At 44.9% G+C, this 13,993-nt stretch overlaps 1 protein-coding gene across 3 annotated transcripts in view; it reads left to right on the top strand.

Annotated features, from left to right (window-relative positions):
* Positions 1–13,993, top strand: part of Ptch1 (patched 1) — a 65,399-nt gene that overhangs the window by 13,854 nt on the left and 37,552 nt on the right. For all 3 annotated transcript variants that reach the window (XM_021215202.2, XM_029547317.1, XM_029547318.1), the window contains exon 3: positions 11,760–11,949. In XM_021215202.2, coding sequence (XP_021070861.1) covers positions 11,760–11,949 — 190 coding nt within the window. The remainder of the gene's footprint in view (positions 1–11,759; positions 11,950–13,993) is intronic.

Raw genomic sequence — 13,993 nt, 5'->3', positions numbered from 1 at the left:
CTTCTCAGGGAACTGATTTATTTATTTACTTTTTTTTTTTTTTTTTTTTTTTTTTTCTTGCCCATTTTTTTTTCCACCAATGGCATTTCTTTCTTTTGGCAGATCTGTCCTCCTATCCTCCTTAATTTGTTTTTTCTTTCATATTCCACTCCCCACCCCCAGCTCCCCACCCCCAGCCCCTCCAGCTTTCTGTCACAAGTTTGTTGTCAAGGTACTCCTGTGACAGAATCTTCATTTATCTCTCCAAGATAAAAGCTTAGGCGGCCCCTGGCCTCCTTCTCTGAAAAGGGCAACAACCTTGAAATGACTCCATATTGCCTTGGTGTTTGGTTGTTAAGGGCTTTAAGGCAGTACCAGGGGGGAGGAGGACATTTTATTAAAGAGAAATGGAGGATTCTACTTTAAAAAACAAAATACTCATTTGATGTGCAGTCACACACTCAGGTCTGCACTGTGTGTTTTCTGTGTACTTTGCACAGTTAGAACCACCATCCTTCATTTGCTCAGCCTTGGCACTCTTGCCATTTGGATCTGGATAATAATCCTCCACTGTCAGAGGCTATGCACCCTAGAGAGTGCACAGCAGAGCCCTTGGACTCTACTAACAAGGTGCCAGCAGCAAGGATAACCTTCCCATTCATTGCTAGATGCTCCAGTTGAGGACCACTGAGTTGAATGATGCATGACTGGGTAGAAGAAGACCTGAGCTTTGCAGGTCTAATTGGGTCTGCAAAGGCACTAGCTACCCTGTGTGTGTCTCTGCACAGTTTGATGAACAAGAGGAGGTCATTCCAAGAGCAAATGCACACACAGGAGAGCAGGGAGCAAATTGTTGGTATTCCCTTTGTACTTAGAGAAAAAATAAGTGACAAGTGAAAACTACCAATTGGGGAAAAAAAACAACAGGTGGCTCAGGTATCCCCCACACAGGGCAGTTGGTGGGCTCTGAGCCTATCCCTAGGCTGCCCACCATTCTCCATCTCTCATAAGCCAATTTGGACCATGGACTGTTTCAGATACATCCAGCGCCGCTTGGAGCTTCCAGGAGATGACAGCTTCCAGATGTATGAGCTGCCTGGTCCGTGTGTTTAGGTTATGCACCACAGCTGATGCTAAGATTAATGCTGGCTGAGAGCTAGGGAGATTGGTCTACTTTCCACAATACCATGTTTATATTTCATTTGGATTTCTCCTTCAGTGCTGACCTGCCTGTGACCCCTGGGTCCCCATCCTCTAGGGATGAGTTGGTACTTATTTGCTCTTGCTTAACTTCTAACTGGAGGGTAAAGAGGGGGGGTTCCAAGTTGTGAAGAGAGGCTTGTGCATGCAGAGAGGGGCTTCTTGTGGCTGCCTCCCACACAGTGAGTGCCTGAGAGTAAGCCCCTGAGACTGTGCTCTGCTCAGGAGGTGATGTGCCAGGGCTTTTAAATACAATGATATTTTACAGTTATTTTGAAGGAAACCAGACTTTTGTGGAAGCCATTTTGCATGAAAGTCTTTCACCTCTTGGCAACACTGTTTTGACAATTTGGGGGGTGGGGTGGAGCAGGGAGTGAGGAGATTATCTGTAAAAAATCACTGTATCCCTAGTAAACAGTATTCTTATATTGTTCTGTGGTCTCCAGTGACTGCTACAGGCTCTTGACAGGTTGTTTCCTCTTGCCTCCTATCTTTTGTCGCCCACCCTTAGCCCCCTTGCTTCTACCCACTCACTCCTAAACTGCTCAAGTTCATTTCCTCCCAAGTAGGTCAAATCTGAAAAGGTCTTCTGTCTGGTCAGTTAGGAAGGAATTAGTAGACGTGTTCTTTTTGCGCAGTGGGGTGAGAGACATTAGCCGCAGAGTCATCATGTACTCTGGTTATGGTGGGCTCCGTGGAGCATTCTGTTAGGTTCTGAGCAGCAGAAGCATTGCTTTTCCTGTTGAGGACTCCTGACATTTTTGCAGACTTCTAAGTAACTTTTTTTTATATAAGGTAACTTCAGCACCTATGGACACGTTCTTCCTGTGTGTGTCTAAGTAACTTTTTTTTTATATAAGGTAACTTCAGCACCTATGGACACGTTCTTCCTGTGTGTGTAAAATGGCCAGAGTATATGAAGTTAGTCTTAATCCCTGTTCTTCTTGTGGCATAGGATGTTAGGGAGAATTGGGCCCTGTAGCATCTCTGAGCTGCTAAGTGAGACACAGGGTGGCATCCCCACCCAGGCTCCTCACTTCAGCCTTTCCCTGAGTGGAACACCCACCAGAGCCAGTGGGAGCAGGAGCTTGGATAGAGATAGGAGAGGACTGATTTTCTTATCCAAATTTTGTCTGACCCCATAGCCTTAGATGTTTCATCCTCATGAGGTCTCTGTTGACATCCCAGAGGTCAAAGGTTCTTCTAGGAAGGCAGTTCACTATGGACAGAAGGAGGAAGCTCTTGGAATAATCTCAGTGGGAACATGTTTTTGAAGCACAGATACAATTAGGATTGCCCTGTAAATAAATACAAACCCTTCTTGTTTTGTTGCTGCTGCTGCTGTTGTTTTCTGCCAGTCTCTGGATTTGGGCACTTTACAGGGTTTCTTGATTTCAAATCAGATTGTGGATCCTTTTATATCAGACTGATATTCCCTTTGTGTTACATAGTATTAATTTTTTTCTGCATATCAGCATCTAAGTAGATGTATCAGAAAAAAAAAAAGAGCCTTCCTAGACAGTGAAATGTTGCTATTGAGAGACTGCCTGAATGTTGGCAGGTGTGCAGGAGCCTATTGTCCAGAAAGTTGCATACCATCCCTTTCCCCTGGGAGGGGAGGTGTTGGGATTTAATTGGAGTTTAGGGCATAGTTGGCAAAACAGTTGCCTTGTGTTAGGGAAACCATTTCTTGGTTGACACTCAGGTACCTGCTAATGAAAGACGACTTTGTTGGAGGGATTTAATATGAGAAGGCAGGACCTTACTTGTAATCCTGAAGTCCAGGTGTGAATTGACTTGAATAGTCCCAATGTGGAGGTGGGTCCCACGTGGGGGACCACATATCTGTGGGTCCCCACGTAGACGTGAGGCCAGTGAAGAAGCGGGTCCCTGTGCACATCACAGTGTGTGCTTTTCTATTCCTCTTGTTTGGGGATAAATGAAAAGAAGCAGCTGTAAATGTACTCCGTTTAGCAGCCGAGATGGTTTCCAGCTCTTGATGAGACATGGACAGAAGAAAGCAAAAGAAACTGGAAATGGGCTTTCAGTCACTGTGCTTAAGGGCTTCTGGCTACTAGCTCAGGGATCCTGCCCAAAAATGCCAGATGTATTACATAGTCAAGGATTGCAATGTAAACACTGCTCTGTGCCACGAGGCAGGGTGGTCCATCTCCTACTTAAGAAAAGCAGGAGACCCAGAGGAGCAGAGCAGGCCCTTGGCTGACTGACCACTGAGCACAGTGGTTCTGCTTGAGTTAGGGGCTGCACAGTCAAGATTTGGAAGTCTAAAACCCAGATAAATTAACTCCTTGAAAGGCAACAGCCACCTGTGTTCAGATGCCGCAGAGAAGCAACTTGCCTCGTGAGCAGGAGGTTGGAGATGTGGCTCAGTAGTTCAGTACTTGCTAGCATTCCCAAAGCTATGAGTTCTAGTCTCACCAGTGTGCTCCCCTAAAAAAAAAAAAAAAAAAAAAAAAAAAAGAATAAAAAAAAAAAAAAAAAAAAAGGTAAGGTGAGTATGGGTGTTGGGAATGAGTAGGAAGAAAGCTATGTCCTCCAAGAAGTATCTTTAAGTTGTGGACATCATTTTTGCCATCTGCTCTTAAATTGAAAGGTGAGGGGAAGCTAGGCCAAGAGAGGCCAGCTCTCTTCCGGACCTCCTACAGTGTCAGAGAAAGCCTGCTGGGTTGGTTCATCTTGGTTTAAGCTCGAGATTTATCACAAGGCTGCTGTGATGTAGCAGTGGGAGGTGGCTTAAGATACCTTGTCAGATGCATGGCTTACCAGTCTGCTGTGCTTTCTAGAGGGAAGTCAGGATACTGCAAAAGGCCAAGAGGGGAGGTAACCAGGCACCTCCAGCTACTGTCCACTAAGGTGTTTTTTTAACAGTGTTGCAGACAGTTAAAGATTGGAAGGTCTAGAGAGACCACAGAACTTGTACTCAGCTCTCCTCAGAAGAACCAGACTCACAGTTAAGGGGGGGGTGTCAAAAAAGGCAGGGGGGGACATGTTTTGTGAGTTAGGAGGAAATCGGATTTTGGCGATCGTTAAAATAGCTGCTCTAATATTTTCCTGATTTAAGAAATCCATCCGTAGCATGCTTGGGAAGTGCTCCTTTAAGAAATAGTAATAGTAAAAACAGGAAATTTGAGATTACAGAAAATAGAGGCTTCTTGACTCCCTGTCTTTTCCTCGCCCATCACTTCCCCCCCCCAGTCTGCCAGACTTCCCCACCCCCACCTCTCCCTCCCACACTCCTCAGTTTCTTTTCTCCTTTAGTGAGAAAAAAGAAAGCTTCACAGAATAGAGTTGAACATCACGAATGCCTCCTTTTAAATAGTCTTAAGGAAGAAAATCCCAAAACACCTTTTCGTTGCTGCCTACAGGGTTATTTCTTCTCACCTGCTTTTTCACAGTGTGTTCTTGAAACAATATTAAGCTAAAAAGATGTCAAGTGTGCTTCATCATTTTTAATCTATATGTGGTCCAGGGAAAAGTATGTCTGATACCTTGTTCAATTGCAACCCTCACTTGCAATTCGAGAGGCTCTGAATTAGGAGTAAATATCTGTTAGTTGCTCTCTCTGGAGATTTGGGGGCTAGGATGACCCCTTTTTTTTCCTTCTTTTTTTTTTCTTCTTTTTCTTTTTTTTTTTTTTTTTTAAATAGGCTACAGTTTCACATGGGCTCCCCAAAGAAATCTCTCTCTCTTTTTGTTCCCCATACCAATTGATTTATCATTTTGCTTGCAAGCAGATCCAGAATGTTAGGGCAAGAACACACTCACTTTTTTCTCGTAACTTTTTTGTTGCGGGCCGAAACCAGTTGACTTGAATAAATTTTTCTGAGCCCTGAATGTAGCCAGCAACGTGGAAAAATCTTGCCATTCAGGGCCGTCTGAATGTACATTTCAGCCACACAGTAAGCTGCATTGGTAAGCACTGGACTGCTAAATACAACCATTTTTCGCAGCAGCGAGTTAGACAGGTGATTAGCATAATTAGCACGGCGCAGCTATACATATGGTAATGTTGAGTGTGTAAGTGCCAGCTGCGGAGTAAAATTTATGTCAGGGGTCGGCAGGGCTGTGCGAAAGTATTGTGTCCCAGCTGCAGGTCAGGGCCGCCAAAGCTTACCTCCTTTTCTGTCCTTGGTGAATACGCCAAACAGAAGAGAAAGACAGAAATATAACAGATAGTGCTTTGAGGGGACAGCGCAGTTCTGTGTGAGAGGGACGGTCCTGTAACGTTGCACACGCATGCACATACTTGCACACACTAGAAGATATCCCATGACTTTTGAGTTCTCCACAAATGATACTTACCTCAAGGAGGTCTTCCTGAGTGGCTATGGACGGGTTTAGGTGGGGAGATAGACCTGAGGGTTTCCTGGAAGAATTTTAGGTGCTGAGCTCAGCTATAAAAGGAGCTGAAAGTTGTGGGTTTGTGCTTGTTTCTTCATTCCCTGCTCTACCCACATTGTTTTCCTTCACCTTAAATGTGGGGAGAATTCCCTGCTGGTTGGGGTACTGCTTTCATTTTTAGGAAAAGGGGACTGTCTTAGACTTTTGAACTTTGACCAAAGGACAAGTTTTCATTGGTGGAACTCTGCTCAAACTTGTCTGGTTAGAGGGAAAGGTGTGTGTGTGTGTGTGTGTGTGTGTGTGTGTATTTTACCCTCCTGTGGGCAGTATAGCATTTCCTTTTCTATCTGTAATCACTGTTAGACCCACTAAATTCTTCACAGATTAAAATAGAAACCAAACCAAACCAAACAAAACAAAACAAAACAGTGTCCTTGTTTGAAAGGACAGCCTTGAACCGGCTCACACTTTGAAATCTGTTGGGGAATACAGTTGGGGTGTTTATACATTCCCCACTCAAAGCATTTTTTTCCCCTCTCTTCTCCCCTCCCCCACTTTTTGGGTTGGTGGCTGAAAGCAGTGGTAGTGTTGACAGAATATAGTTCACACACCACGCTGACCCAGTGATGAAACTTCCTCCTGGCACCAGGGGGTCCTTATGTCCTGGCCCCTAATCCAGCTAATCCTGACGGCGACAAAATCATGAAAGTGGCCCCCAGTGCTGCATGTGTCCCTGAATGGTTGCACAGGGATGCACAGGGAAGGCCAGTGTGGGGATTCCCAGAGGCCAGGGAGTTTGCCTGCTCATGGGAAAGTGGCTAGAGCGGGGCTTTCAGAGGACTGGCTGACACACATGTCAGCATCAAGGAAGGGACTTGGGGTTGGTGTCATGCCACAGCCATGGCTAGTCAGCAAACACTCAGGTTTTGTTGCTTTCTGTTTTTATTTCATTGAGACAGAGTCATGCAGCTGAGGGTGGCTTTGAACTTCCTACTCACAGGAGCCACCAGGCTTATGGTTGTGTGTGTTAGGTAGTCACATTGCTGAGTGACACTTCAGCCACGTTTTATTATTTACTTAGGTTTTTTTTTTTTTTTTTTTTTGAGACAAGTGTCAACTGTTCGCCCTGAGTGACTTGGAACTTGCTTTGTAGACCCAGGCTAGCCTATACTCACAGAGATTTGCCTGCCTCTGCCTCCCAAGTGCCGGTATTTAAAGGCATGCGCCACCGTGCCAGGAAGCCCTTTTTATTTTTGTAAAATTAAGCCCTCAGACCTTATTGTAATTACTTGTGTTGGTTTCTGGTTCTACTGCCTGGAGCAGTTGGACCTCCTTCCTTAGTGTCTGCTTTTCTACAGAATGATCGGAGTTGGTTTGTAGTGCATTCAGGTGAGGTGGTGGTCTTCCTAGCTTGTGGCACTTGAGAGGCTGGTAAGCACGCAGTAAGGAGAACAGCATGTATCTGGCTGGGCAGCTTAGGAAGTCTGGAAAACACTGTGGTTCGGGTTGGGTGAGAATGCATGTTGGGTGTCCATGAAGAAGGGGCCACCAACAGCTAGCTGTAGGACTGCCTTGGGAGCTGCTGCGGCCTGCAGGCCTGGTGGCAGAGTGCTGGTGGCAGAGCACTGGGCTGACCTGATTGCATCCGACAAGGCGAGTGGTTCGGTCTCAGGGAGAGCCATTCAGAGGAAGCAGCCCTGGTGAGGCTGGTAACAGATGGCACTGCAAGCTGCTGGTCTGTGGCATGGGGGCGGGGCAGGGCATGGATGCCTGCCCAGTGCTCCAGTGGGTGCCTGCACATTCACTACCTGCCTTCAGCTCTCCAAGCTGTGGGTGAGTGAGTGAGTGGATGTCTTTTGCTTCCAGCGTGGTTTTGTGTGGCCATCCTTTCATCTGTCTGATTCTAGCATTTTTCATAAGCTCAAGATGAGAAGGAAATAAAAGGTCCCAGCCTTTAAGCGGCGTCGCCTCCCCCATAAGAGAGGTAGATGGAGAGAGTGGCTAGACCTCACCCAGACTTTTCAGCCGGTTTACTACTGAAGTTACTACTGATTCTTTTGTTTTCTTCTCCCAATTTAGACATGAATCAGTGCCAAAAGCTCTGCAGTTCTTCATTTTAGCAGTATGCATCTTTTGGCCCTCCCGGTAACTAGTCACATCACTGAAAGAAGGACCTGAAGCAACTGAAGAGGGGAGGGAAAAACCTCTGTTTGAGACTGCTAGATAATTCACAGGATTAATCGAATGCGAATGTGTCCTCGGGCGCACAGACCCCCTCTTCCCTAATTGGACTCTGAGTGGGTACTTCCAGGCTGAAAGGGTCATTTGTTTTGACTGACTGACTTTGGGGGGCTTTGTGGGGAATTAATATCTTCTACAGATGACTGCCTGCTCCCAGGGCTCTGTACTGAGGCTGTTCATTCATTGATTTGTGCAACACACTCTGAGTGTGTGCCATGCTCCTGGTTTGCCTCTGTCATTTAGTCGTGAAGATAAGTGGATAGGAGGTGGAACTCCATTAGAGACATGGAATCCATGAGGAAAACACACCACCTTGATTTGGACCTTCAGACCATCTTTCCGTAGGTCACGGGAAGCTTTTGGTGAAAGCTTACATTGTGACATCTTTTTTCTTAGGCTGTGTGAAAGCGTCTCATGTCTAGAGTAGACTGGAAGAGCGCCCCTCAAGAGGGTATGGCTTGATCGAATGCTTTACCCTATGCTTCCTTTTGGAAAACCATGGTGGCTGGTTTGAGGAGACAAGGATAGACGAGCCTGACTTGAGAAATTCATTGCAGAAGCAATTCTTGTACTCTTTCAAAGTACGGGTGTCAGCTTTAAATTTGTGGGGAATGAGATGGAGAATTTAAAAGAAAGAAAACTTAGGACCTTCTGGGGGCCAGAAGGAAAATGGAGCCATGGTCCCATGGGGTCCCATTAAAGGGTGTGCAGCTTCTTTCCTGACAATAAAGCACTGAAGGGAACATTACTGCCTTTTAAGTGAGATGGAAGCTATTTATCTACATTCCCAAAGCTTAAACCATGAGTTTAGTACACTCTGGAATATGGAATTTGGTACTTCCTGCCACCTCTGAGGTACACACTCTCTGTGAGAAGGCTGGCAGGGTAGTTGGATCAGACCGGTACTGCCTCTTATATCCTCATTACACCTGCCTTCCCAAATCTCCCTCCTCCAAGGGCGGTGCTGGAAATAGGTCTGCTGCTTCAGTGCTCAGCGCCTGCCTGTGTGATACAACTGCTCCACAACTGGTGGAGGAACAACCATAATCAGAGAGTCTCCCTGATTTCACTCAGTTTGATGGAGCTCTGCAAGTCACTGCCTCCTGCATCAGAACAATGGCCCCAGCTCTACAGAGTCACTAAATACCAATTTTTCTTTGCTCTTCACCACCTTATATTCCCTCAGGAACTTGGTTTTCTTATCATTGCCTGTTCATGTCATTGGACCTATAGCCCTCTTAGAGTGGAGCAGTAGAAAGGGAAGAATGCCGAGTCCTGTCCACCAAGGATTTCTTCTCATAACACTCACCACATGCCATACACCCAGAGATAGATGCTGCCTTGGTGAATTGAGTTGTTTAAACAACTGTGGTTAACATGAAATGAACAGCAGCTAACTGTTCTGAAGTTAGCCAATCATTTGGCAAAAACAAACAAACAACAACAACAAAACCACTCAATTAATATAAAGGGAAATGTTAGAAGTATCATCAGGGATCCCAGGTAGAGCTCAGCATACATTCTTGCAAGAGTTGTTCCACTTTATCAGTAGTGGTTGTGGTCTTGCATGACTGGTACTGATTGTCACATTGATAAAATTTGTAACTGAGAGAGGGCCCATCAGTTAAGAGAGCAGAGTGAACCCAGTGCCCGGCTCTCACATAGGCTAGCTCACAACCACCTGTAACTCCAGCTCTGGGGCAGTCCTCTCTGAGTGCCCACACTCATATATATGCATAGTCCACAGGCACACCAATACATGTAATTGGGAATAATAAATCTTTAAAAGAGATACTCACAAATATTTGCCACTAGAGCAAAGAGAACAAAAACATGAACCCTTCAAAAAAAACATGGATGTCAGGTTGCTTTTAAAATGCATTGATTTTTAACATATACCATAGGGTGGTAATAGAGTCCAAGAGTTACATGCTCCCTACTTTGAGAATCCTTTCTGAACCCTCTATGATGGGAATTTAGTTTGAGAGAGTACATTAATGTCCTCAGCAGTGTGACTTATGCAGTGTTCTGGGTTTCTTGTTTTACTGAGCATTCATATTGGGTGCTGTAAATAGTGACAGACTTCTCTGCTATAGTCTCTGGGGTCAGATAGAGAACTTGGTCAAACTGTCTTGATTTGCATGGATAGATCCTTGCTGTAGAAGCAGTTGTGTGTTGGGGAAGGAGGAACTCCATTGCTTGATAAATTTATTTTATCTTTTAAATTGTTGTTGTTGTTGTTGTTGTTTTATACCACTTGGTTTGAGGTCACCGGGTTCTAATTTTAAAAGCAAACATAAGCACGGTGTGCTGAACAGGATCTAGTCACAGAAAGGCAGGGGAGCTGGAGGGACTTGAGGTGTAGTCACATCACCAGGGAACATGAGAAGTTGAGCAGATGTTGGGTGGTGGTCCCACCTGTGTGGCCTTGTACCTCTTCAGCAGTGACCTGAACTCGACATTGACTACTTAGCTTCCAGGTGCTTCTACATCCACAGATGTCAAATTCAGTTGGCTAGTTGGCTGGAAGTCTGTGTTCTGACTCTGGCCACACAGTGAACAAGAGGCTGTCTGGGTAGTTGAGAGGGGTGCATCCATCCTCTGTTCCAGTTTGTTCCCCCAGAGTTTCCCTGGTGCTGAGGCTGGAACTCGGGACTTGGTGATTGCCAGGCTGGTACTGAGCCACACCCCCAGTCCTGCTTTTCCATAACTTGACATTGGTGAAGCCCTCAGCCATCACCCTTAGCATTCGTCAAGCTGTCTACGCACTTGGAATACTTTTTATGAACCCTTTGCTGCCCCACCCCCCACAGCCTCACCTCAGAGCTCCGTGGTGGCCTTGGCGGCTCTTGTGGACCTACACATAGGGTCCTGCCAGCTCAAGATTCTGCACTAGTTTTCCTAATGAGAGCATTGTTTGCTTTTTAGCCTGCCCCCTTGTTTATAAAATATGCCAAGAGAACCAATCACCCCACTGTTCTCAGTACTTACTTACTTTCCCAAACCAAATGTTTATGTCCTTGAATACTAAACTTGAAGAAAAAGGATTCTTCCTCGTGGGAAAGTGACAATCACTGGGTTCTTTCCCAGCTACCGCCTGAGGCCTGCTTCTCACAGACACTGAGTTTATCAGTGATTTTGGGAACTATTCAGACCATGGAAGTACATGGAAGGCAGATCCTCTGTCCGCCGTCTTCCCAGGAAAACTCTCGGAACAGGGGTGGCATTCTGAGCGTGGTTTGCTCCCAAAATTCAGTGTACATAAGTACGCAGAAAGGAGAGCCAGAGTAAAAATAGTTTTAAAGCACGGTCAACTGGACCTGGATACCAGCATGCCTAGCTTTAGCCAACTTGTAGTAGATCCAGGTTGTTCTCGGTAGGTAGCGCGCCTCCTTGGCCTCAGTAGCAGATCCAACGTCACCTAGGAGCTTGCACACACAGGTTGCATTCCAAGTGACTCAGAACCTGACACCTGTGTTTTCTGGATGCTGACCAAGTGATTCTGATGGAACCAGGTTCCAAGGGCTGACTGCAACAGCTGTGGAGTTCCCCTGGCCCTTCTGACTTGAATCACAGTCTTTATCTCCCCACGGGTTGTGTTCTGAACACAAGGACCATCTTCCTGTGGCTTTTTTCACAGAGGAGTAACTTTTCCGTGTTACATTTGGTAGACTACTTTGAAGCCATCATGAAAGGTGCTGCAGCCCACATTGTTTATGCAAGCAAGAGACTAACATAGTATTTCGGTCTGGTCTGCAAGGAAAAGGTGTATGGAGTTTCCACACTCCCTTCCCCCTTAGACACATGCTGTCAGTCAGACTGTATCCAGTAGATTTGGGTGTGTGGCAGTTTACACTTAACCATTTGCAAAGCCATCATTGCTGCTAACTCAAGTTTCGTTGCTCGTTTGTTCCAAGTGAGACAACACGGGTTTGAGGTGAGTTCTGTTCTGATCGATACCTGTCTGTGTTTGTCAGTTGGTGGACGAGTGAGTCGAGAATTAAATTATACCCGCCAGAAGATAGGAGAGGAGGCTATGTTTAATCCTCAACTCATGATACAGACTCCAAAAGAAGAAGGCGCTAATGTTCTGACCACAGAGGCTCTCCTGCAACACCTGGACTCAGCACTCCAGGCCAGTCGTGTGCACGTCTACATGTATAACAGGTAAGGCCCTATGTCACCTGCACAGGTCCCTTGTTTCCATAAATAATGTTGCCTTTGGATTACTAGATTAGTTCCAGTATTTTTCAGTTAACCTTTAGAACCCAAGGTTTTACAGATAATACACAGTGCTACCACTGAACACTTCCTCATCTTGATTTGTTTTTTAGAGTTTGATAGTGAAAATAGTACACATTGAAGATTCCTTATCCAAGGCTCTTGGGACCTGGAAGTGTCTCAAACATTTAAAATTTTATTTTGGAGTATTTCCTTGTAGGTAATAATATATTGGGGGCAAGATTGAAGATTGAAGACAGGACTGACATATGTCTCAGTATGCCTTAATTAATATTTTGATATTTATTTTTGTGCATAAAATGGAGTTTCATGGTATAGAATGTCCTATTTGTGGCACCACGTTGGTGTCAAAAAGTTTCAGATTCTCTCGCTTTTCAGATGTCGAGCTTTCAGATTGGAGATGTGCTCAACTTTTTTTTTTTTTTTTTTTTTTTTAATGTTAAGTTTGGATATGAATATTTGCCTGCATGTGTGTCTGTGTACCACACGTGGGCAGTCTGGAACTGGAGTTAGGGTGAATGGCCATGTGGATTGAGAACCGATCCCAAGTCACCTGCAAGAATGACAAGTCCTCTTAACCTCTGTGCCTTCTCTCCTGCCCCTATAATGTATTTTGAATGAGTATCTTGGTGTGATCCACAAGTGAATATGAATCTCTTGAGGGGCTTCTTACCTGAGCTGTATCTCATTTTTCCCCTAAATTGAATATATTGTTACCTTGGTAAATTATCTCTTACTGAACCTTTCTTTGGAGCAGTTACATTTTGCATAGCCTCAGCCAACAATGGGTAATGTGGAGAGGGGGATGAGAGGGATGTGAGAGAAGAATTCAACTATCTGACAGGTCAGATGGAGGGGTGAGTTTTGAGCCTCTCTGGGAGTTCTCTAAGATGTCTAAGAGAGGTTGATTCATAATAAGAGAGTTTTAAAACAAAATTAGCATCTTTTTTTTCTTAATACATGTATACTGTCTGTTACTTTAAAATAGGAGCCATATATACACCTGGCCCATTATTGAGTAGGGCAAGGTCAGATATTTGTAGAAAAAGGCATTGGGAAGTGCGGGACATATTCAGGAACTGGTCTTCTCCTATCAGTAGTGTTCAGTGTAGAGTAACTGTCGATGGGAAAGTTTGTAGTCAGAGGCCCTGTGGAGAACCTGGCCTGCCCAGGGTTATTCCACACATGTATGCTAAGACCTGCCTATTCTGAAGCACTTGTCTGCTATGTGCTTCAGGACAAGATTTAAGATTCTGTACTGTGAAGTTAGCTAAGGTGGACTCAAGAGTTATACATAGGAGAGAACCCATGTCTAGTGAGCATTTGCATATTTTAGGTGAAAAAAAAAAAAAACCCCAAAAAAATAAGAAAGAAAAGAAAATGAGAATACATGGAGCTTTTGTCTAAGGTCAAAGATCAATCCCGGTTTCAAATGCTGTTTTCTGGATCCATGCCCGATGAACAATCAATATCTTTCTCAAACAAATGCAGAGATTCAGCTGATAGGGTGGCGGTGGGTTGATGAGTGTTGGGGGGAGAGATAGGTGGATGAATGAATGAATGATACCAGGAAGAGAAATACAGTCAGCACAGGTAGAAACAGACAAAGCCAGGCATAAACAGGGCCCACCCTTCATACACCAGGTACCAGGTAAGACTGGAGCCAGGGCTTTACAAAAGGGTTGTTTTCACCAGCATTAGACAAAGAAAGCTTGTGATGAGCAGGAGGTAGAGTTTTGAAAGGGCACTGAGAGAAAGATGGAAAAGTCCTAGAAGAAAGTATAGGGAAAAAGATGCAAAGTATAAAAAATGCCCTTGGGAGAAGACAGGTCTCCTTGGGGAGATCAATAAAATATAACTGTTGGGGGGTAGTGGGTAATTTTTATTTTCATTCCTTCAATTTCCCGCCTCTACTCTTTCCTTTTATTTTTGAGTAAATCGTCTTTCCCTAAACACATTGAGAAAGCCA

Source organism: Mus pahari, chromosome 16 (genome assembly GCF_900095145.1).
Source record: "Mus pahari chromosome 16, PAHARI_EIJ_v1.1, whole genome shotgun sequence".
In the NCBI taxonomy this organism is placed as follows: Eukaryota; Metazoa; Chordata; class Mammalia; order Rodentia; family Muridae; genus Mus; species Mus pahari.
Note: the sequence above shows the minus strand (reverse complement) of the source record. Positions and strands in the feature narration are given on the sequence as shown.